This window comes from Hemicordylus capensis, chromosome 1 (assembly GCF_027244095.1).
Source record: "Hemicordylus capensis ecotype Gifberg chromosome 1, rHemCap1.1.pri, whole genome shotgun sequence".
In the NCBI taxonomy this organism is placed as follows: Eukaryota; Metazoa; Chordata; class Lepidosauria; order Squamata; family Cordylidae; genus Hemicordylus; species Hemicordylus capensis.
Window position 1 is genome coordinate 403,386,394 of NC_069657.1, and position 25,492 is coordinate 403,411,885.

General features: G+C 44.0%; 1 protein-coding gene and 1 long non-coding RNA gene across 2 annotated transcripts in view; one reads left to right on the forward strand and one right to left on the reverse strand.

Annotated features, from left to right (window-relative positions):
* The window catches only part of SLC4A1AP (solute carrier family 4 member 1 adaptor protein), a 28,095-nt gene extending 5,275 nt beyond the window's left edge, over positions 1-22,820 (forward strand). Inside the window, exons 4-13 of the mRNA XM_053305811.1 lie at positions 1,403-1,463; positions 2,760-2,899; positions 4,086-4,246; positions 5,223-5,292; positions 6,004-6,193; positions 8,637-8,748; positions 9,304-9,574; positions 18,276-18,343; positions 19,451-19,520; positions 22,476-22,820. Coding sequence (XP_053161786.1) covers positions 1,403-1,463; positions 2,760-2,899; positions 4,086-4,246; positions 5,223-5,292; positions 6,004-6,193; positions 8,637-8,748; positions 9,304-9,574; positions 18,276-18,343; positions 19,451-19,520; positions 22,476-22,525 — 1,193 coding nt within the window. The 3' untranslated portion in view covers positions 22,526-22,820. The remainder of the gene's footprint in view (positions 1-1,402; positions 1,464-2,759; positions 2,900-4,085; positions 4,247-5,222; positions 5,293-6,003; positions 6,194-8,636; positions 8,749-9,303; positions 9,575-18,275; positions 18,344-19,450; positions 19,521-22,475) is intronic.
* LOC128349507 (uncharacterized) lies at positions 16,472-19,311 on the reverse strand. The gene is made up of 2 exons (XR_008318836.1): positions 18,253-19,311; positions 16,472-16,978 (listed from the first exon to the last, which is right to left on the reverse strand). It is a non-coding gene; the product is annotated as an uncharacterized LOC128349507 (long non-coding RNA).
* Positions 22,821-25,492: the final 2,672 nt, after the last annotated feature.

Consider the following 25,492-nt stretch of genomic DNA (forward strand, 5'->3'; position numbering starts at 1 on the left):
GGCAAAGTACACCACCACCCCCATGCAAATGGAAGCACCTTCTGTTTGTACAACTTAGGATCCAGCCCATTTGAGTTAAATAACTTCAGTATGCAAGTCCTCTTTTTTACATGAGGATGTTTGTAGATCATGGGATTTTATACTGTAATGAAACTTTGATTGTTCTACAAGCTGCTGCAACTCTAAAACAGTAACAAAGATCTTCACCATGCTCCCTCCCTCAATGTTTTTAAAAAACATCTCAGAATGCACCTTTTTAAGGAGGCTTTTTAATGCTCCATTATTGTTTTGTTATATCTGGTAGGTTCTTTAGCTTCTTTAGCTTTTTATAATTTTCAGTTTTAATTTGAACGTAATAATTGTGGTTTTTAATCTGACTTTTAAAAAAATTAGTTAATTTTATTACTCTTATTGTATCTGTGTCTGTCTAATTGTTGTGAGCCGCCCTGAGCAGTAGTGCATTGGAGGGGCAGGGTATAAATATTTTAAATAATAATTAATTTATAATGTGTGAGTAACAAAACCATTCAGCTTCAGTGGTAATGACAAGACCACTGATAGCCACAACGTGGCCCAGATTGAAATAGTTTGTTAATTAAAGCTCCATTTAACATAGCCAATATTAGCTGCTACATTATCCATTTATTATTTGTCAAATTTGTATACTGCCCCAAAACTTCCATCTCAGGGCGATATCCTTAGAGCCATAGAACGTCTTGGAAATGTCTGGGTTGTTCATAAAACTTTGATCCAGCATTATATATTAACTAATGTAGATTTCTCTGAAAGCATCTGAACAGAGAGATCTGCTTGAATAATTTCACAAGTTCAGATCTCTGTGTGAATATTTGTGGTGCTGATAGTAGATAATTTCAAGAATTTGAAATTATTTGATAAATTCTTCAATATAAATTCATAGCAGCTTGTTTAGGTAGTGTTTTGAGGCTAGTCTACTATATTTGGAATCATTAATGCCTCAGGCACTTTATTTTATTTATTTAACATATTTTTCTACTGCCCCAAACTCACATCTCTAGGTGATTTACAACAAAGCAAACAAACAGAAAAAGTTAAAACATTAGTTAAAATAAATAACAAAAATTAAAACATTACAATTCAAACCTTAAAACATTTTAAACAGTGTTAAAACTATTAAAACTATATTTAGTTAAAAGCCTGGGTGAATAGATGTGTAAGTTGTCAGAGATGAGGAGGCTCTTATTTCAGCAGTTACAGTTATTTCAACTTTAAGTTTGCATTTAATTTTAAATCAAGTCATGAAATACTTTTTGAAGAAGTCCAGCTATTTGATGTAATTTAGGCTGTCCATTTCACTGGAGAAAAGTGATTTCTGCTAATGTGTGTAAGTAAAGTGGCTCTTCCCCCTTTGTCTTCTTTCTAGGTGAAGAATTAGAATATGAATTTGATGCCCATGGAACTGGTACCTGGCTTTGTAGGGTGAAGTATGTATGTTATGCAGTAACTTTTGACAGTTATGTCTTCATGTCTGCTAGAGTGACTGAGGAAAGTGGTACATCTAAAATTGGATTTGAGCACTGAAATCGAATTGTATTGATTAGGGATGTGTGCGATATGCAATTTGGCTTCCGAATTGCAGCACAATTGCTTTAAAAATGAGGGCTTCCACAGTCCCTTTAATATGGAGGGGAGCTGGTCCATCCCTGCTCCTCCTTCACTCACTGCCATTGCTGTGGTCACAGTGCCCCCCCCCTCCCCAGCTATGGCCCGCACCGTCGGTAGCGCAGCACCAGCATGCACATGGCCTCTGCACATGCGGAAGCAATCCTCTGTGTTAAAGGACTGTGGTTAAGCCCTCAGTTTTAAAGGGATTGTGCTGCTATTCAGAAGCCAAATCGCATTTCAAGCACATCCCTAGTATTGATCACAACTCCATTTATTGTCCACACTCTTCTGTCCTATCAGACACTGATATTGACTGCATTTGTCCCTACACTGAGAGCATTAAGAATGGAAAAATAATTTTGAAAGGACTGTGCAATTTGAACCTTTTGAAAAAGAGAAATGTGTGCTTGGCTTATGCCATTTCAGTTCTGTGGACAGCATCCAGACCTGCAGCATGGCACAGTACTTCCAGTAGAAGCTCCTTCCATGAACTTGGAGATCAACTCCAAGCACAACTCTCCTATTTACGGAAGGACCTTCCATCAGTAGTGTTGTGCTGAAATTCTGGATGCCACCCAGTATTTATATGCCACTGCCATTCAACATTTTAACAGTAGTAATAGTATTCATATTTCAGGGATGCATGTGCATTGCCTCTGTTTCAGAGGTTCAGTTGGGTGGCATTCTGATCTGATACCATTTTCCCCCCTTCTCACAACTGCATCTTTTTTCTCTGTTGGTCACATGGACAATCCCAACCAAATGAGGATCATGTTGGGAATGAGAAAACACTATGTATCCAGTCAAATCTGACCACATAAGTGTCACTGAGAGTTAACAAAGCCAATTCAGAAAGTATTGTCCTTGCTCTGAATAGGCAAACAATGTCTCCTTCTTTTGACTTGACAAAAAATAACTGAGAAGGGAATGATGTTTCTTGATGCTGTTGAAAACGTTTTTTAAAAGCCCCTACTCCTAACTGTCCTGTTTTAAGCTTAGCCAATTAAAATGGCATGTTTCTTGACTTTTACAAAACTAATGTTGAGATGTTTTATAGTCAATGAAACAGAGGCTATTATTGACCTGCTTTGTACTGTATCTTCTGAACTGATCAGGTTGCCTATAGATGATGCTTCAGGAAAACAGCTTGTGGCAGAGGCTATTCACTCAGGGAAGAAAAAAGAAACCATGATCCAGTGTGCTCTAGAAGCTTGCAGGATACTGGACGCTCGGGGTGTGCTACGGCAAGAAGCAGGTAGATTAACTGGGCAAATGCTTTGTTGTGAAGTTGGGGGTGGGAGGCACTGTTTTATAGTGGTTCTCCTCCTACCTCTCAGACAGATTCCAGATGGTTTCGATTGGAGATTGTTGCTCTTCGAAATCTGAGCTTAAGTATGGTGTCCCTCAAGGCTCCGTACTCCAGTGCTTTTTAACATCTACATGAAACTGCTGGGAGAGATCATCAGGGGATTTGGAGCTGGGTGTTACAGTACGCTGGTGACACCCAGATCTACTTCTCCATGTCAACTTCTTCAGGAGCTGGCATATCCTCCCTAAATGCCTGCCTGGAAGCAGTAATGGGCTGGATGAGAGAGAATAAACTGAAGCTGAATCCAGATAAGACGGAGGTACTTATTGTGCATGGTCAGAACTCCAGAGACGATTTTGATCTACCTGTTCTAGATGGGGTCACACTTCCCCAAAAGGAACAGGTTCGCAGTCTGGGAGTACTTCTGGATTCACACCTCTTCCTGGTTTCTCAGGTTGAGGCGCTGGCCAGGAGTGCCTTCTATCAGTTCCGGCTGATACACCATCTGCGCCCCTTTCTCAAGATCAGTGACCTCAAAACAGTGGTAAATCTCTTGGTAACCTCCAGGCTTGACTACTGTAATATGCTCTACATGGGGCTGCCTTTGTACGTAGTTCGGAAACTTCAGTTAGTTCAAAATGCGGCAGTATGGCTGGTCTCCGGGGCAACCCGGAGAGACCATATTATGCCTGTTTTGAAACAGCTGCACTGGCTGCCGATATGTTTCCAAGCAAAATACAAAGGGCTGGTTATTACCTTTAAAGCCCTGAACGGCTTAGGTCCAGGTTACCTTAGAGAGCGCCTCCTTCGGTCTGATCCCCACCGCATGCTAAGATCATCTGAAGAGGTCCAGTTCCAGTTGCCACCAGCTTGTCTGGTGACGACTCAGAGGCGGGCCTTCTCTGTAGCCGCTCCTGGACTGTGGAATGCGCTCCCTGCAGACATCCATAATTTGAATTCTTTATTGGAATTTAGGAGAGCCCTAAAGACCTACCTGTTCAGCCTGGTCTTCCAGTGCTCTTAAATTCTTTTAAAGTGTCTTTGATGTTTGTGAACCACCCTGAGCTATTTTGTAAGGGCAGTCTAAAAATCGAACGAATAAATAAGTAAATGTTGTCTTCATTCTTCTTAGTATCCCGAAAAAGAAGAGCAAAAAATTGGGAAGAGGAAGACTTCTACGATAGTGATGATGATACATTCCTTGATCGGACAGGAGTTATTGAGCAGAAGCGGCTGAACAGAATGAAGAAAGCTGGGAAAATAGATGAGAAGCCAGAAACTTATGACACACTGGTATGAACAACTTCAGCCAAGAACCACAAATACTGGCTGGCCTTCACAGCCAGCTAAAATTTGTGCTGGTCCTCTCTTGTGGCAGAGATGTAGGGTTTTGATGATTACATCACACTGAACTCTGCGTGTGCTTTAAGTGCTTCCAGCACTCAGTGCAATTTCATGGGCAAATGTTGCAACTCATCCAAGTCCCTGACCTATGGAGAGAGCTTAGAAATCCATGAGATGTCTTGCTGCCTAGTGCAAGGCCAGATCTAACTGGCCTTGCACTAGGAGAAGGGGAAGGGAAGAGCCTGAAGAATGGGCAGGGATCACTTAGGCCTTGTGTTTGAACCTCAAAGGGGCTCAGAAGGCAGCCAGTCACTGCCTTCTGGTCCTCTCCAAAGTCAGTACAAAATCTGGCAGATTGGCAGGCCCAGGAGAAGGGTGGCAGATCTTGCCAGAATAAATGTAGTCACCTAACTTAAAAGTAACAAAAGTTCTCATTTTCTTCTGTATAGCAGTTCATTTCTGATGGATAATTTACAACTTAATAATATTTAGGTAAATCATCCATCCATCATAAATGTGCTGCTAAAGAGGACAAAATGAGGACTCTGCTTTGTCTGTTTAGTGATGGATTTTAGAGAGGCAGCTATATCGATCTATTGTAGCCAAAACTACAAAACGTCTTGTTCCACTGTAAAGAATAAGCGATACAGGGAATACAAAATGAAACGCTTCTGTGGGCTAGAGTCCACTTTGTCAGGAGGATAGTGACCTCCTGTTAGGAGAGTACAGAGGGTAAAAGCATACACAGTGGGGCTAAAGTGCCACACAAATTTGAGAAATAGCAATAAATGTCTCTTGTTTCTATATTCTGCCTTTCCCTTGCATTTGGCATAGTGGGGCAAAAATACAGCTGCATTTTTATTTTCAGATATTTTTGAAAAGCCATCATAGAAGCATACATCTCTGCAACTATCTCTTTCTGTAGGTTGTGAAATTAAATGCAGCTGAGAGGGAGCTTGCTGAAATAGCAGAGAAGCTGAAATCTTCAAGGGCAGGTAAGTCCACACTCTTGATCGAAAGATGGGGGTGAGTAGTATGCCGGGGGGGGGGAGCAGAATGTATGTGTGCGTGCATATCCCCCTCAGCTTCATATCATCTGCAGACTCGATAAGCACCCCTTCTTTCTTTGTTATGGAGAAAGAGAGAGGATTTTAATGAGAACCCCATGCCACTTGTGTTTTTACAATGCATGTTCTGATTTGAGAAAGTGAGTATGCAGAGGATGTATAAATTATTCCCCGTCAGTGCATTTATTTAATCTAATATTTCTTTATAAGGTAGGTGCAGCAGATTGCTTTAATTTACAGCTATATCTCTTATTTAAAATGATAAAGCTATGCATTACAAGGCCTGTAATAAATCTACAAAGAAATTATGATTTAATTATTTTTAAAGATGGTGAAAGCCTGTAGAGCAACAACTTGTTTCCTCTCTTCCAGAGCATGGGCAAATATTGTTCCTGCATGTGCAACAGCATGCACATGCATGTAGATGTGTTTGGAGAGTTACCCATGGGCCCCAGTCATGTCTCCACAGTCCCACGCTTCATTAGTCAAGATGTCAGCCAATGACGTCTTCAAAATACTTCTAGTTAATAATGTCCAGCTCAAAATGTTGTCTTGCCATCCATTGATGTCTTCTGGTCTAGTAAATTTTATCCATAAATACTTTTATTTGACATTATTTTTCTATATCATTTCTTATAGCTCAGCCTCAGTCAGCTGCAAATGATTCCTTGGATGAATTCATGACTGAAATTAAATCAGGAAGTACCTTAGACAGCGTGGCACGTAAAAAGCTTCACTTGCGAACCTTTGAACTGAGAAAAGAACAGCAGCGATTGAAAGGGTTAATTAAGATCGTTACACCTGCATCAATGCCTGAGCTGAAATCCCAGTGAGTCTCAATTGTACAGAGCAGTAATTGGTGGTCCTTGGTGGTGGTGTCTTTGAGAAATAGACTCCTCTGGCATTTTAACTACGAAATGTACATGGAATGGAGCAAAGGGGTGACAATAGATATGAATACTCTCATTTCAAAAGAACTGTTTCATCTCCCATTGAACCTTGTTTGGCATTTAGTTTTATATATATATATATATAAATACACACACAGACACACACACACATTCTCCTAAATGTACCCGTCGCTAATCCCATGCGTGGCAGCTCTCGCGTGAGTTCCCGAGTAAGCTACCAATTTGCAACAGGGACAGGCAGAAAGAAACTGCTGGCCACACCAGCCGGCCGCCTGGCAGGGGGAGAAGCGGCAGCCAGGCCGGCCGGCTGCCTGGGGGTATGAAATGAGGATGGCAGAGGGATAGGGAGAACTTGGGGTGCAGATGCTCTGCACTAGGTCAGTTAGTTGATCATATTTCTATACTGCCTGATAGGTTTTTTATTTTATTTAACATATTTTATATACCCCCCCCCCAAACTCACGTCCCTGGGTGGTTTACATCTCTAGGCAGTCTAAAAAAATTAAAACAATATTTAAAATCAGCACAGATTAACATACAAAACAATTAAAGCAGTGGCAGAAAAACAGCAGTGGCAGAAAAAAGTTATTAAAATTAATTCTAATTAAAAGCCTGTGAGAACAGGTGAGTCTTGAGGGTCTTCCTGAAAACAAACAGAGAAGCATATGCTCTTATTTCAACAGGGAACATATTCCAAAGCCCTGGGGCAGCCACAGAGAAAGCCCAGTCCTGGGTTGCCACCTAACAAGCCGGTGACAACTGTAAATGGACCTCTCCAGAAGATCGTAACAGGCGGCAGGGTTATGACAAAGTAGATACTCTCTTAAATATCCTGGACCCAAGCCATTAAGGGCTTTATAGGTAATACCCAGCACTTTAGGAACATATGAAACTGCCATATACTGAGTCAGACCATTGGTCTATCTAGCTCAGTATTGTCTTCACAGACTGGCAGTGACTTCTCCAAGGTTGCAGGCAGGAATCTCTCTCAGCCCTCTCCTGGAGAAGCCAGGGAGGGAACTTTGAAACCTTCTGCTCTTCCCAGAGCGGCTCCATCCTCTGAGGGGAATATCTTACAGTGCTAACACATCAAGTCTCCCATTCATATGCAACCAGGGCAGACCCTGCTTAGCTATGGGGACAAGTCATGCTTGCTACCACAAGACCAGCTCTCCTCTCCACTTTGTATTTCACCCGGAAACATATCAGCAGCCAGTGCAGTTCTTTTAGAATCAGTGTTATATGGTCCCTTCGAGTTGTCCCAGAGACCAATCTGGCTGCCGCATTCTGTACCAATTGTAATTTACAGACAAAATATGAAGGCAGCCCCACATAGAGCACATTGCAATAGCCAAGCCTGGAGGTTACCAGCATATGTACCACTGTGTTAAGGTCATTTAACTCCGCAGTGGGGAAATGACTTGACTAGCAAGCCAGAGGTTGCCGGTTTGAATCTCTGCTAGTGGGAAACACCTGTATTGAGCAGCAGTGATATAGGAAGATGCTAAAAGGCATCGTCTCCTACTGCACGGGAGATAGCAATGGTAAACCCCTCCTGTATTCTATTCTACCAAAGACAACCACAGGGCTCTGTGGTCACCAGGAGTCAACACCTACTCAATGGCACACTTTCCCTTTGCATTTACCTCCTTGGATGGATGGATGGATTTATTTATTTATTTTATTGGATTTCTGTTACTGCCCCTCCAAAAATGGCTCAGGGTGGTTTACACAGAGAAATAATACATAAATAAGATGGATCCCTGTCCCCAAAGGGCTCGCAGTCTAAAAAGAAACATAAGACAGACACCAGCAACAGTCACTGGAGGTACTGTGCTGGGGGTGGAAAGGGCCAGTTACTCTCCCCCTGCTAAATAAAGAGAATCAACACATTAAAAGGTGCCTCTTTGCCAAGTTAGCAGGGGTTATGTTGTAGCTGCTGTATCAGCCAAATCTGATAAAAAGCACTCCTGGCCACTGCCTCAACCTGAGAAATCAGGGAGAGCTTTGGGTCCAGGAGCACTCCGAAGCTTTTAACCATTAATCATGGTTAATGACAGTGCTAACTAACATTAGCCTTAATGGTAGGGGTGGGAGTTCATGCTGCAGAGGGAAAGGAGGGTGTGTTCAGACCTGGGCTGTGTTCCTGGTGGACTGTATTGGACCTGCACCAGGCTTGAGCAATAGAGAACCTTGCCCAAGGCCACTCTGAGCTGCATAAACTTAGTAGGAATTTGAACGTGGATCTCCACATGAAGGACCAGCATGTGAACTACTGCAATGCACTAGCTCTTAAGGTCTGTTACTAAACTTTGCTGTGTGCTTTGTCTGGCTCCCCCCACCCTCTAATATCTTCCATAGGCTTGAGAGTCAAGATCTGGAAGCAGAAAAGAAGACTAAAAAGCTAACCTTACCACTGTTTGGTGCCATGAAAGGAGGCAGCAAATTTAGACTGAAAACTGGGACTGTAGGGGTAAGCTGGAAGCGGGTTGGGAGGGAAGCCGTAGGATTGAATCTTGCCTTGCAGAGCCACTGAAGGCATGCTCGGTTGTATTTAGAAGCTTGTTTGTGGTCTATGGAATCAAAGGGAGATAAATCACATCACTTCTGTCTGCCTTGTGGGTTGCAAGCCTCCAGGCCTGTCAATGTTAACCTTGTGTTGTGTTAACTATATGTTTAAGCACATGAATAATATTGTTTTATTTCCATCAAAAATGTGTCCCTCCTATAGGAATTGTCCAGCCTTTGACTGGACATGCTAGGTACCTTATCTTGTTTATTTATTTATTATTATTATTATTATTATTAATTCAATTTCTATACTGCCCTTCCAAAAATGGCTTACACAGAGAAATAATAAATAAATAAGATGGCTTAATAAATAAATAAGATGACTTTTTAGGAGTTTACAAACTCGTAAAAACAAAAACAGACTCTTCAGGTTCACTGCTCTTCCAAAAGTGCACTGTTGCATAGCACAGAATATTCTATTTACCTACTTCCATTACTATCTCTGTTTGCCACATAGAAGTTGCCTGTGAAGCGTCCAGATATCCCAGCAAACCTATTAAATATGAAAGATGAGGGACCGGAGGAGGAGGAGGAGGAGGAGGAAGAAGAAGAAGAAGAAGAAGAAGAAGAAGAAGAGGCATTGATGACAGTAACCAAGATGAAGACTGGAAATCAAGGAGCACACAACTCAAAGATGGAAACTGCAGCACAAGGAACACTTAAACAAAAGAATCTCCCTGCTGATTCTTATTCCCACAGCAGCAAAGATATGGAATTCAACCATGAGGGTAAATTGCAATCTTTTGTCTTCTGTTCATCTTCATTTTAATTATTTGAGGCTCAAAAAGTAGGAATGGGACTGTAAGATCGCCCACTACTAACTTAAAAAATCTCAGGCAAGATTGATTTAAGAGCACTGCAAAGGTCTTTTACAGAGCTGCACATTGCATGTGGAAAACTTTCTCTCGTATCTAAACGTTCTAAGTTTGGAACAGATTGATTTGTTGGAAGGAAAGGAACTAGGTTGCAGAAGTTGTCTCCTTCCCAGCCTAACTTAACCAGCTCCCTTAGTCCCCTGGTGGCCAATATCTAGTCTGTGTGTGCAAATCTTATCTGCTGAGAATGTTCTCTGTGGCTAATGCACAAATGTTGCCTGTGCACTAAAGAATGCCCATTACCACCATTGCAAAAAGCTTAGGAGGTCTCTGCTAATGAAGGACCTTTGGCTGCTCTACTCCATCCCTCAAATAATTAGTTGCTATTAGTATATAGATCATAAAGTAGTTTTGCTGCATTTCAGTTCTTTTAGTTTTAAATTGCATTTATTGTGAGTGGGAATGTTGCATGTAACGGTCATTTAAATTCACCAGTCAGCAAACTGTTTCTTACTCAGTTGCAAAGAAATATATATATATATTTATTTATTTATTTTTATACATTTCTATACTGCTCAAAACGCAAGTTCTCTGGGTGGTTTACAAAACAATAAAAACAGCCAATAAAAGATTAAAACATTTCAACAATTAAAATTAAAAGTTAAAACTACTAAAACATAATTAAAACAGTATCTAATTAAAAGCCTGGGTGAACAAATGCGTCTTGACTGCCCTTTAAAAAATTTTAAGTGATGAGGAGGCTCTTATTTCAGCAGGAAATGTGTTCCAAAGCCTTTCGGGCAGCAATGGAGAAGGCCCGTCCCTGAGTAGTCACCAGATGAGCCAGTGGCAACTGCAGACGAACCTCTCCAGATGATCTCAATGGGTGGTGTGGTTCATAGCAAAGTAGATGTTCTCTTAAATACCCAGGCCCCAAACTGTTTAGGGCTTCATAGGTTATAACCAAAACCTTGTACTTGCCTGCAAACTTACCGGCAGCCAGTGTAGATGTTTTAAGATAGGAGTGATATGGTCTTTCCAAGATGACCCAGAGACCAGTCTGGCCGCCGCATTCTGGACTAACTGCAGTTTCCGGGCTACATAGAAAGGCAGCCCCACATAGAGTGCATTGCAGTAGTCAAGTCTGGAGGTGACCAGCGGATGCACTACTGTTCTGAGGTCATTTAACTCAAGAAATGAATGCAGCTGGTATATCGGCTGAAGCTGAGAAAAGGCACCTCTGGCCACTGCCTCAACCTGGGACACCAGGGAGAGGTTTGTGTCCAGAAGCACCCCCAGACTGTGTACCTGTTTCTTCAGGGGAAGTGTGACCTCATCCAGGACTGGCAGATCAAAACCATCTCCCAAGTTCCGACCCTGTACAATAAGTACCTCCGTCTTATCTGGATTCAGTCTCAGCTTACTACCTCTCATGCAGCCCATCACTGCCTCCAGGCAGGCATTTAGGGAGGTTATGCCTTCTCCTGATGATGCTGACATGGAGAAATAGATTTGGGTGTCATCAGCATACTGATAACACCCTGCACCATATCTCCTGATGATCTCTCCCAGCGGTTTCATGTAGATGTTAAACAACATCAGAGACAGTATTAGGGGTGTGTCCGAACCGGTCCGGCGGCCATTCTATAGAATGGCCGAACTGCCGGACCGGTTCTGCCCTGGTTGGTCCGGGTCCGGGTGGGGGGGTATTGCTTTAAGGGCGGGAGGGCTTGTTTACCCCTCCCGCGCCTCTTTGCCCCCGCCAGTGGCCGTAATCTACTGTAAAATTGGGGCGCTGGAAACCAGCCACCGCCGCTTCCGCCACGCCCCCCCCCCCCCGCGAGCAGATTAGAGAAAAAAAGGCTACTGCCTACAAGGAAAGGCTACTGCCGCCCTGCCGCCCCCCCACCCGCCACCCGCCACCCCCCCACGAGTGCTCACCAAGTTAGAAGAACTTAGAGAGGAGCTCGCGAACAGAGCTCCTCTCTTATCGAAGCCTCCGGCCCAACCGGGGCCTTGGGCACATGCGCACGCGCGCTAGAGCTCTTTATCCTATAGAGCTTTTGCCGGAGGCCCGGTCTACCCGCCGGGAAGAAGCCGGGCGGCAGTAGCCTTTCCTTGTAGGCAGTAGCCTTTTTTTCTCTAATCTGCTCGCGGGGGGCGCGGCGGAAGCGGCGGCGGCTGAGGCGGCTGGTTTCCAGCGCCCCAATTTTACAATAGATTACGGCCACTGGCGGGGGCAAAGAGGCGCGGGAGGGGTAAACAAGCCCTCCCCGCCCTAAAAGATAGGCTCCCCTTTGGTGCTGGTCCGGACTGCTCCGGACCATGCACATCACTAGACAGTATGGAGCCCTGATGGACACCATACCAAAGTTCAGTTTTTTAAGAACAGTCCCTGAGAGAAATAATCTGGAAATCATCTGGAATCTGCCCGAGAGATAAGAGTGCAACCACTGCAAAGCAGTGCCTCCCACCCCCCTCCCCCTCAGAGGCTCCAGAAGGATACTATAGTGGATATTACTGAAAGCTGCCGAGAGTTCCAAAAGGACCAACAGAGTCACACTTCCCCTGTCAATTCCCAATTAGAGATCATCCATCAGGCCGACCAAGGCAGTCTCCACCCCATAGCCCACCCGAAAGCCGGTCTGAAACGGGTCTAGATAATCAGTTTCATCCAAGACTGCCTGGAGTTGGGAGGCCACCACCCTCTCAGTTACCTTGCCCAGCCACGGAAGGTTGGAGACAGGCCTATAGTTGCTCAACTCTGAGGAATCCGAGGCAGGCTTCTTCAGAAGTGGTCTAATAATTGCCTCCTTAAGGCAAGGAGGCATCCTGCTCTCCCTCGGAGAAGCATTTATGATCTCTACCAGGCCTTCTACAACAATCTCCCTGCCAGATAGTATTAGCCAAGTCGGGCAAGGGTCAAGAGAACAGGTGGTAGGCCACATCGCTCCAAGCAGCTTGTCCACATCCTCACGAGTCACAAACTGAAACTGATCCAGGCTAACCACATAAGAGGAGTCGCTGGACACCTCCGATTCAGACATTGCAGTAATTGTGGAGTTTGAACCCAAGTCGGCCCGAATATGAGAGATTTTATCCACAAAGAAATCATTAAACACTTCACAGCGGGTAATTGATGGTTCCAAATTCTGATTCAAGGGAGGATGGGCACTCACTAGCCTTCTCACAACCCTGAACAACTCCGTCAGACGTGAATCTGCAGATGCAATACAAACAGTAAAGTTCGCTTCTTTGCCGCCCATATTGTCAGAGCATAGATCTTCAAATGTACTCTATGTTGTAATCTGTCAGATTCGAGTCGAGTCTTTCTCCACTTGCGCTCCAGTCTTCTACCTCACTGCTTCAGCCCCTGTAGTTCTTCCGTATACCAAGGGGCCAATTTTGAAGTGGGTCGGAGAGGACACTTAGGTGCGATCATGTCTGTTGCCCTGGTGAGCTTGCTGTTCCAGTTCTCCACCAGGGCATCAACATGATCACCAGCAGAGCCAACACTAAATCCCTCCAAGGCTTCTTGGAATCCTATCGGATCCAATAACCTTCTCGGACTGACCATTCTAATGGGCCCCTTGCCCCTGCGAAGGTGGGATGTGACTGAGTCCAACCTTAACAAGATGGTGGTCTGTATAAACGTTTCTTCCCCACCCCACCCTGGACATTACATAAATTAGTGATTGTACCGTCATAATCTAGTGCAAGTCATTGGCATACATTGCTCAGTAAAATTTCTTAAATAATTAACCTTGAGTTCAATTTGTGGGTACAGTGCCTGTCGGGGTGTGGGGGTGTTGCCTTATGGTCTGATGGAGCCCTGTTTCTCCCAGTCGCTTTCTGCATGTGCACGGGGACTGTACTATGCTACTGCAAGATCTGAGAGACTTCGCATTTGCTGTGACAACCTGGTGTGGTGCCTCTGTACATGCTGAAGGGAACAGGGCTCTATTATGACTCTATAGTAATCTTTCCATGAATGAGCTCTCTGCTTGCACTAGATAGGACCGAATGCAATATTTGCATAGGATTTGTAGGTTGCCCTCTGCCTTGCAGCTCCAAGCAAGAGATGTTGCAGGACACCCTGAACACCTGTAATGCCCTGTGACATTTTGCAGCATTGTGGAGAAGCTGGACTATAAAGCAGTGTGTTAAAACTGATTTCATAGAATTTGCTTAGGTTTTAATATACTAGCCCTGTACTCTTTAACAGATCTGATTAGTTAAACTTCAGTTCTACTTTGCTTTTTCAGGAACTGAGACACAGTTAGAACCTTTGAATAAAGATGCAATAGCACCAGAGGGCATCTCGTCAGTAAAAAAACTGCCAAAAAAGCCACAAGGTGAGCAGTGTTGGAGAGACACTGATCCCTTGAGCAACCTGATCCTGTAGCCACTAACATAGGAATAGCCCTGCTGGATCAGGTCGAAAGCCTTTCTAGTCCAGATCCTGTTTCACACAGTGGCCCACCTGATACCTCTGAGAAGCCCACAGGCAGGAGGTGAGGGCCCGCCCTCTCTCCTGCTGTTCCCCTGCAACTGGTATTCAGAGGCATCTTGCCTCCAACGCTGGACCACCAGACTAGTAGCCATTGATAGACGTATCCTCCATGAACTTGTCCAAGCTCCTGTTAAAGCCATCCAAGCTAGTGGCCATCACCCCAACCAATGGCAAAGAATTCTCTAGATTAATTATGCACTGTGTGGGAAAGTATTTCATTTTGTTGGTCCTAAATTTCCCGGCCTTCAGTTTCATGGGACAACCCCTGGTCTAGTGTTTTGAGAAAGGGAGAAAAAATTCTCTTTGTCCACTCTCTCTACTCCATGCTTAATTTTATACACCTCTACCATGTTTCCCTGTAGTTTCCTCTTTTCCATACTAAACAGCCCCAGGTGCTGTAGCTTTGCTTCATAAGGACCATCTTGGTTGCTCTCTTCTGCGTCTTTTCCAGTTCTACAATGTCCTCCTTAAGATATGGTGATGAAAACTGTACGCAGTACTCCAAATGTGGCCACACCATAGATTTTTATAAGGGTATTGTGATATTGGCATTTTTATTTTCAGTCCTCTTCCTAATAATCCCTAGCATGGAATTTGCCTTTTTCACAGCTGCCGCACACCAAGTTGACACTTTCAATAAAGTGTCCACTACGACCCCAAGATCTCTCGCCTAGTCAGTTACTGACAGCTCAGACCCCATCAATGTATATGTGAAGTTGGATTTTTTTTGCCCCAATATGCATCACTTTACACTTGCTTACAATGAACTGCATTTGCCATTTTGTTGCCCACTCACCCATTTGAGAGATCCTTTTGGAGCTCCTCACAATCTGTTGTGGATTTCACTACTCTATATAGTTTAATGTCGTCTACACATTTGGCCAGTTTGCTGCTTACCCTAACTTCTAGATAATTTATGAATACGTTAAAGAGACTGGTCCCAGTACAGATCCTTGGTGGACCCCACTTCTTTCTTCCTTCCATTGTGAAAACTGTCCATTTATTCCTACCCCCTGTTTCCTGTCCTTCAATCAGTTACCAATCCACACATGAACCTGTCCCCTTAACTCAAGACTGCTAAATTTACTCAAGAGCCTTTGGTGGGGAACTTTGTCAAAAGCTTTTTGGAAGTCCAAGTATACTATGTCAACTGGATCACCTTTATCCACATGCCTGTTGACACTCTCAAAGGACTCCAAAAGGTTAGTGAGGCAAGACTGGTCCTTGCAGAAGTCATGCTGGTTCAGCAAGGCCTGTTCTTCTATATGATTAACAGGTTTCTCCTTAAGTATGCTCTCCATCAATTTACCAAGCACAGACGCTAAGCTAACTGGCCTGTAGTTTCCCAGATCCCCCGGGATCCCTTTTAGAAAACAGGAGTTACATTAGCTACTTTCCAGTCCTCGGGTACAGAGCCTGACTGTAGGGACAATTTACATATTTTTGCTAGCAGATCAGCAATTTTACATTTGAATTCCTTCAGAACTCTTGGGTGGATGACATCTGGCCCTGACAATGTGTTAAATTTTCAAGAAAGTTTTTCAGGAAAGTTTAGAACATCCTCTCTCGTCACCTTATATTGGCCCAGTACTTCAACCCTGATGTCTGAGAAGCTCAGTTCCAGAGCAGGTATATGGTCAGTGTCCTCCACCATGAAGACAGATGCAAAGAACCTATTCAGCTTCTCTGCAATCTCCTTATCCTCCTTTCACACCCCCATCATTTAAGGGTCCAACTGCCTCCCTGGCAGGTTTTCTGCTTCTGATATATTTAAATAAGTTTTTGTTATTCCCCTTGACACTTCTAGCTATATGCTCCTCAAACGTTTTGCATCCCTTATTATCTCCTTGCATTTCTTTTGCCAGAGTTTGTTCCTTTCTGTTCTCTTCATTTGGAAGTAAAAATGGATAATCCCATTGGTAGTTAAAAGGACAAAGCTTCAACACTATAACATATTATAATATAGGAAGGCAGTAGTCTCAGATTGTATGTGTATTTAAACTTTTGTGATGGAGAGCTTTTTTAAAAACTCCCAATTCTTGAATAAAATTTTAATCATGTTGTGATATATGCCTTTTGGTAAAATGCTATTGTGTAGAGTACAATCTCAGTGGGCCCTGCACATAAACAACTGACTCCTCCAGCTAGAATTCTTTTGACTGGTTCTATCCCCCACCCCCACCCCTTAGCAATGAAGCCTCTTAGGCAATGAAGCCTAAGTCCCTTAGCTTTTCAAAAAGGCCATTTAGGCAAGTAGGCATGGGATAGAAAAATTAATAGAGACACTATTGAAACAGTTCCAGAAAACAGGGAAAAGTTTTACTTGGTTCAAAATCTTCTTAGTTTTATAATAGTGCAGTAATATTGAGTAAAAATAGAAAAAATGTTCAGTTGCGCAAAAGTACAAGAAAAGCATTGAAATAGCGAAGTCCAATAGCCTATGCAAACTAGGCCCAGAAACAGTCTCAAAGTAGTGCAAAGAATAGCTTATCCCAAAGCTTCCCTCTTTCCCCGCAGTAGACCTGGCTTCTTGACTACTACAACCTAGTAGTTTCTGCCTCTGCTATGCTGCAGTGATTCCAGCTCAGCGATTTCAAGCTCTCTGCCTCTGACTGCCCCTGGTCAGCTTTCTTCTGCAGTCTGCTTGTCTCTTCATGGTTCCAGCTCTGCTCCTGTCTCTGAGATGTCTCTCTGACTCTTACTCCTTGCTCCTCCTGACTTCTCTGCCGCCGTCAAGCTTCCTTTTATTCACCCTTTTCTCTCCAGACTTTCCAAACAAACCAATCAAAACAAACTCACGTTCCCTTTATTTAAAAAAAAATATAGCAAATTGATTCAAACTCCCCTTTCCCTCTGAAAATTAAATAGTACTAGCCAACCCCGCACAGAGCATCTGTGCGCTCTTTGGGGCCAGCAGTTACCTCTTCCCAACCACCTTCTGCCCCAGTCTCCACTTCCAGGCCCAGCCACCTCTCCTCCCCACTGCCACTTCTGCTCCCCCCCACTCCCCCCCCGCTCCTGGGCCTTGCCTCCACGGCTGGGCAGGACCTGCCGCTGGCCTCTGTGTCCAGGCCTGCCGCTGCCGCGGCAACCAATCCTCCTGGGTGCACCTCAGCCAATTAGGCCCATCTGCTACCCAACCAATCAGCTGGGCGCTGGAACACACATTCCAAGGCACACCTTTTAATATTGTAAACCACTTTGAGTGCCTTTGTCAAGGCAGAAAGGTGGTATAGAAATGTAGTAAATAAAATAAAATAAAATATATACGTGTGTGTGTGTGTGTGTGTGTGTGTATACATACACACACACACACACACACACACACACACACAACGTTCAGGTCTCATTCCTTCACATCTCTAAACAAATTCTTTAAAGAACAAGGCAAAGTCAGTTCCCTCCTTTATATTTGGAGATGGGGCCATAGCATATGCTTTGCATGCAAAAGGTCCAGGTTCAATCTCTGGCATCTCTAGATAGGATTTTCCAAGGCTTCTTGGAACCTTGGAAAGCTACTGCCAGTCTTTGTAGACAATACTGTGCTAGATGAACCAGTGGACTGATTCGGTATAAGGCAGCTTCCTATGTTTCTTTGAATTTTAGACAAACGGGGGGAGGGATTTTATGTTTAATGCTGATTCTGTTTAAACACTTTAGATCCTTTTCATTCAAAAATAGAACTTGATTGCAAAACTAAGAAGAATAGATGAGATGTAAATATGCCTTTAATCGATGTGTATAGAAGTGTAAGTGTGTGTGTGTGTGTGTGTGTGTGTGTGTGTGTGTGTGTGTGTGTGTTTTGGAGAGGAAATAGTGATGCTTCATTCAGTAGTGCACAGCCAATTTCGGTACCTTTAAAGCATTGGTTCTGAGAGAGTAAAAGACAGTGTGGCAGTACTGCCTCCTTCTCGCACTACATTTCTGGCATGTGTACACTTTGGATGTAAACCCTCCATGTGGTTGGGGACAGGGGAGCTTACAAGCTTTCATGAAACAGCTTCTTTACCGGTCACTTCCTCACGGTGCACATTCATTTAACTGGTTTTCCTAAATAATGAGTAAGAAAATGACTTACTGGTGATTGTTCTTTTTTCCAAGCATCTGAAGTAGGATGTGAAAAGCCTGCAGAGGAACCCAAGAACAAGAGAGCTCATGGTGGGAGCAAGGTGAGTTCTGAGAACTAAAGCAAATAAATGGGAATACACTCTCCACGGCTTACAGCCGGTTTCCCGAACTTTTAAAACAAGCCTGCCCCTTCTCTTGCAAAGCTGCAGCTTAGGTACCCGCCCTAGAAACTTTTAGTGATGCTGTGGCTGATGCTCAGCGACAGCATTTCCCTGGCTGCTGACCCTGTCAGTTAGGTTAAGGGAGGAATGGGCTGAGCCTCAGTATATAGCTAATCATTTGGGAGCAGAGAGGGAGATAGGAATGTTGCCTGATTCTCCCCAACACAACCCACTTCCCCTCCTGCGGAGAACACATTGTGGAGGTCTCAGCTGCTTCAGGCAGACAATCCTCTGATCCTCAGGCAGTAATGCAGCAGTGCTGTGGGGAAGCAGGAGGGCTCTGTGGACCCCCTAGGAGCCCTTCAAGTACCCCTAGAGAGACACATACCCCTGGCTGGGAATCACTGACTTACAGTATACCATGCTTATGTAGAGAGAAAATATATTGACAGTCATGTCTTCATTGTGTCAAGCTGGTCTTGTAGCCTACAGCTGCTATACAAGACACAGTTCTCAGCTGTGCTGCTGTGTCAGGAATGTTAGAGCTGCTTAAAGAAGTCACCAGAAACGATGACACATTGCACAGCAGTCGGGGAGAACAATTTTCACTTTTCTCCCTTCCCTCCAAAAACCCTATACACTTGCATAAATATGTTGCTAAGGACTGCTCTCAGTTTAATTTTCTTGCAAGCTATGGCTTCCCCAAACCGTAACTTCCCTAGATTTGGAACAGCAGACTATAGTTTACCATGAACCAGGAAGTCAGGTAGAGAATCAGAGAACACAAGAGGAAGAAGCAGTGCACACAAGGCTTGCTCACATTAATTCCATAGTTTGGAATTTCATGTGAACTGGCCTAATGCTGTCTCTGTAAATTGTGTGGACTTGATGGGGAGTAGTTAGTTTAGGACTCTCTAATCACTGTCATTGCCTTTGGCTTATTCACTTGTGCCTGATACTCACCAGTTATGAAGGGACTCTTTTATTCTTTTAGTGTCTGTCTGTCTTTTTGTCTCACTGTCTAAATAATTTAATTCTATCCTGTAGGTTCAACAAACACTGTCCTCAAAATATCCAGAAAATGACCCCGACTACTGTGTGTGGATGCCACCTGAAGGTAATGTGTTGTCCTTAGTCTCCTTTATCAAAACTGATCTGATATGCTTTAAGTCCATGGGAACTAGTGGACCTGTTTTGCTGAGTTGTGTGTGTGTGTGCTCTTAATGGGAACCTAGAGATGAAATGTAACTTTCCGTATGGTACAGTATAGTCTGGCCTGGCTACTACTGTAACATTCACTTTCTAATCCCACCTACTTGAAACAGAACAAACAAACTGTTATTGGGAGTGGTCCTATGTTCAGCTACAAGTTACCCAAGTATATTCAGGCAGCTTATAACAGATGGGAAATTTTTTTTTGCAAAGTAAGAATCTAAGCTTGGGCTGTCTGAATAAAGCATGGCTTTGTCATCCAGATCCCAGAACTCTCCTCTATGATACTACTACTGCTGCCTCCCCAGCGATGTCTCCCTTCTCCTAACCCCTCCTCCCTAGCTCTTTATCTCACATGACTTTCCTCCGCCACACTGGATTACCATTTGGTTCAAAGTATGCTTTACCTTTGGCCGCAGCAGCATTACTGCACACTGTGCCAAAGAACAAAGGCAGCAACAGAGAGGAGAGCTGGTCTTGTGGTAGCAAGCATGACTTGTCCCCATAGCTAAGCAGGGTCTGCCCTGGTTGCATCTGAATGGGAGACTTGATGTGTGAGCACTGCAAGATATTCCCCTCAGGGGATGAAGCCGCTCTGGGAAGAGCAGAAGGTTTCAAAGTTCCCTCCCTGGCTTCTCCAAGAGAGGGCTGAGAGAGATTCCTGCCTGCAACCTTGGAGAAGTCACTGCCAGTCTGTGAAGACAATACTGAGCTAGATAGACCAATGGTCTGACTCAGTATATGGCAGTTTCCTATGTTCCTAAGAGTGACAGAGAGCACCCTTCAAGAGCTCACATCCAATACCACCCAAACCTCCAAGTGGTCTCTCCCCATTGGCTCATGAAGATATAAAAAAGGGATGGGATATGAGATTGAACCTTGCAGCTTTCAGTACATCCAATCCTACAAAATAGAGTAACAGTCTCCATCCTTGCCCTCCCTCCCCAGACACCACCACCTCTGATCTACCCGACAGGCAAGAGTAGAACCATGGTGAAACAGTCCTTCCAACTCCTCTCCTAGCTAAGCATACCAGATGGGAATCATAGCCACTGCTATCAAATAGGGATGTGCACGGAACTGGCGGGGGGAGCTTTGAGGGGGTGGCATACCTTTTTAAGGATGGGAGACAGTGCCTTTACCTTTCCCACCGCATTTCCCCTGCCAGCACTCCATTCAAAAAGTGCCCGTTGGGGCGACAGCATACCTCCCTTCTGCCCTGGTCTCCTCATTGGCCAGACGTACCCGGTGAACATGCACACGCCAATCACTTCCGTCCAAAGAGGACACTAGGGATGTGCATGGAACCAGCTCCCTTTGAGCCGATGGTGGGGCAGGGGTGGCTTTAAGGAAGGGGGAAGGTGCAATCCTCCCTCCCCCCTGCACTGCGCTTCCCCCTCTGGCGCTCTGTGTATCAGTAGTCCAGCAGGGCAGCGGTGTACCTCGACACCCTGTTGTTATCACTGACTGGAAGTGCCATGCGTGTGCACAGACGATTTATACACCATGTAAATACAGTGCCGTCCCACTGGACTATTTATACACAGAGCGCTGGAGGGGGGACCACGGTGGGGGAGGAGTTCACCCACCCCCATCTAATACCACACACACACACCCCGTGCATTCAAACCGGTTTGAACGCGGGGGTTCTGAACCTGTTTGGCATGCTAAGAATATAATGCCGTACAGGTCCATGCACGTCCCTAGAGGATACCAGGGCGGCAGGGAGGTATGCTGCTGTCCCGATGGACACTTTTTGAATGGAGCGCTAGCAGGGGAAATGCGGCGGGAGAGGTAAAGGCACCCTCCCCCACCCTTAAAGGTATGCCCCCAGCCTTTGAACCAGCCGAACCGCCGGCATTTGAACCAGTTCAAAGGCCCATAGAGGGCCTCCAAACTGGTTCCGTGCACATCCCTAGTATCAAAAGCAGCCACAAGGGCCAAGAGCATCAATGAGGTCATTCCCCCCCCCCACCCGCCCCTTACCACCCAAGGTAGATAGTTGATCAGGGTAACTAAGGCAATTGCCGTCCTTTATTAGTCTGACTTCAGGCCTGGTTTTGAATCAAATGAGTGTGTCTGTAGTATACATATGTTTACCTCATTCATACTTATATAGTTTTAAGATGTATGTTTTCAAACGTTGTAAGAGTACACCAAACATATAATGTGTGAAGTGGTTTTGAGTTAGCATTATCGGAAGTTGTCCCATCACAACTCATGATTCTTTTTTGGATCATCAACCAGTTCAGATGCAATTACAAATGGTTTAATAGCACCATTCTCAATAAACACCCTTGGGATTCTAAAGCTGCCAATTTAACTCTTTCTTCCTGTTCTATTCTTTAAGCTTTTATGTTGGATACATAAGTATCCACTTTGGATACTTCACAAAAGTGGTGTAGAAATCTTGATGAATAAATGAATTAACAAGTTACTGATCCTTAAAATTCCCTAACTGCAGAACCTTTGTCAGATAACTCTGTACACTCTGGACATCATCTAGGTGTGATTGTTTTATATTGAATGAACCATACCTGGTTCATTCAATATGGAACAATCATATCTAGATGATGTCCAGCAAGCTTCTTTGAAAAGAAACTTTCAGCGGTCTGACCTGTAGCCTAGCTCGAATACTGGGCTCCGTAGAGGCCCTGTGTCAGGAAGGTTTTTGCACTGTGCTTGCTTCACTTCCACACTGTGAATAAGTACTTATTAACAGGAAACTAGTTTTGCAGTATGCAAAGCCTAAGTAGGCGACTGTGTCTTGCTACCTGTTCACTTGTTTCTCTGTAGATACATTTTCTCTTCTTGATGTGGGAAGAAGTACATACATCACTTTTCCTCTTTGTTGAACCAGGTCAAAGTGGTGATGGCAGAACTCATCTGAATGCAAAATATGGCTATTAAAATGCAGATGGTGACTTTGGGAAGTGAAGGACCAAGGCACAGCAATCACTACACTGTAGAAGACTTTTGCCGAAATGGCCAGCAGCTGAAATAGTTGCTCACTATTTTAAAACACCTTTTACCGAATCCTAAGCATTGTCCAAAAACTGTCTCCCCACTAGGCGTGAATGTGTGGGTATTGTGCATCAAGATACATTAAACTTGTCTTTCCCTTGTATATAGCGGTGAAAACCATGTATTTACAAACTGTATGTACAGAAAGGTTGGTTTTGTACAATAAACATTAAGAAACCTAGTACTTTTCTTTTCATTAATGGTATTTTGAAAAAACCAATAAATTGAAGAGATGAAGTCCAAACTCCTGCTTCAGCCAAGAAGCTCACAGAGCTGCTACATGTATTATGGGCTTCCTACAGAGAAAACACTTAGGTATAGGAAATAATGTGTTGTCACACAGTACAATCTTACGTACATGTATTTTTGAACATGTACACTAGGTGATTACAGAGAGTTCACTCAACTACACACATCATTGTTGCACTTCCAGGTTCCCTCAAACACAATTGCAGATAGTGACCTGTAGATGGAGCTAGTTAAAACCAGGTAATATTATGTTGTCGTTTTCCCTTCAAAAGTCATGTCAGACTCCTATAAATGTTCTCTTTTGTTCTTTTGCCTCAAACATCAGGTGCTCTAGGTTCATGCTATACAGTACAAAAAATGTCTTTGTCTCCAGAAGTTCATAACTAATAAGTTAGGATTTGTAGTTCTCCCCATCCCACCCCAGACTGAGCAACATCGGACTTTAATAGAAGAGGGCTTTTGCACTTTAAAGTACTGCAAAATCATTTAGCAAAATCATTTAGCAAAGCATTCTTCAGCCACCTTACAACTGTTAGTATATACTATGTGACCTGGACCATTCCAGTGTATTGGCAGACTTCAGTCTGCATTACAGATAAGCTTGAGGATTTCTTATGGCTGAATATTTCAAGGCAGACTGAAATCATTAAAGTATCAAGCAAGCCCAATCCACCAAATTGCAGTAAAAACAAGTTATTGATACAACTTGCAAAAGATAGGCTCTTCCTTTGGTGAATCACATAGTGAAGCGAGGTCCACAATTGGGAAGTAACTTTAGAATCTTTTTTTGCCTCGAGACCTCAAAGTTGCTAACACACTTAAAAATATAATAAAGAAAGATAGCAATAAATGCAATATTAAGGCTAAAAGGGAACAACTTCCAGGGGGAAGAAGTTCCAAAATCTGGCAGCTGCCCTAAAAACCATCCTATCTTGTATGCTCACCAAGGCAAACTTCAGCAGATCTTGCCGTCCAGATCCAAGCCTTTTCTGACAATCGTAAAAAGAATGTAGAATTATATGGGAGATATATAATTCTAGAGATATCTAGGATCCATAGAGAGATGTATAACCCATTCATGGCTTTAAAGGAAATAACTAAGACCTTGAAATACCCCCAGGCAAGCAGAGAACCAGTGAACACAACACGATAGGAATAATGTGCTCCATCCAAGACCTGTAAGGGTTCTCGCCTTATCTTTTGTATTATTCTTGGAAGAAGAGGAATGGGTGGAAACCTGTAGAGGAGCCAGGTGCTCCAGTCAAGGGCAAAGGAGTCTTTCCCTTTGCCTTCCCTGGTGCAAAAGCGAGGACATTGGTGATTGTCCTGTGAGGTGAAGAGGTCCACCCCTAGAGTGCCTCAACGATGAAAAAGACCCTGTAAGCAGTCCCTGTCAATCTGCCAATCGTGAGAATCTGCAGTCCTCCTGCTAAAGGTGTCTCTGAGCACATTTCCATGCCCCTGGATGTGTATCACGGAGAGCTCCATTCTATGGAAGAAAGCCCATTCCCACAATTGGAGGACTAGGACCAAGAGAGATCTGTAGCCTGTCCTTCCCTGCCTGTTCACATAAACCTTCACAATGGTATTGTCCGTCTGGATCTATACCTGGCAGCGGCGAATGTGAGGCAGAAATCCCTTCAGGGCTTTTAAGATTGCAAGGAGTTCCAGGTAATTGATGTAATGGGCTGCCTTGGAATGGGATCAAAGTTCCCTGAGCTCTAGGGAAGAGAAGTCAGCTCCCCACTCAGCCTCCAAGGTGATAGTCCTGAGTGAGAGGCGAGAATCAAAAGGAGTTCCCCTCTCCAGGTGTCTTTGAAGGGTCCACCATCTGGAAGATGCCCAAATGGACTTCAGCAGAAGCAGAGCTTTTGACTGGAGATCTGATTGTAGATTGAAGTGGTCAATGAACCACCACTGGAGAATGCACATCCTCAGTCTCGTGTTGGGTAACACTGAGGTTGCTGAGGTCATTAAGGACCAGCATTGTTTTGATTATCTTTGCTGAATGGTAATTGCAAACATATCTCTCTCTTGAAGGTATGGTATGACAATAGTCATACATTTGGTGAAAACACAGAGAGCAAAAGCAAGTCCAAATGGCAGGGCTTTGAACTGGTATGTGTTCAGTCCTATCTGGAAGTGGAGGAATTTGTGATGCTGAGGATGGATTGAGATCTGATAGTAGGCGTCTTTGAGGTCTATGGAGACAAACCAAGTGTTTTTGGACAGGAGGGTCATGATGTCTCTTACAGTGCGCATACAAAAAAATTTGTACGGGTGTCAGAGATTCAAACTGCATAGATTGAGGATGGGACATAGTCCCCCGTCATGTGTGGGGATAGTAAACCTCGGGGAATAGAAGCCTATGGTTGAACATGGCAGCACCAGCTCTATGGCATCCTTTTTGAGAACATCCATCTTCTCCAAGAAGGTTACTGTTGGGGGAGTAGGGCAGACATGAGATGCTTGGGGAGGATATTCTTTGCCCACTGGTCAGATATGATATCCTCCCAGGCATCCAGGTAAGGTCAGAATCACGAACCAATCCCTAAGGTGAGAATGTCAGGCACATTTAGTGTAATAAATGGTCTTGGATCTGGT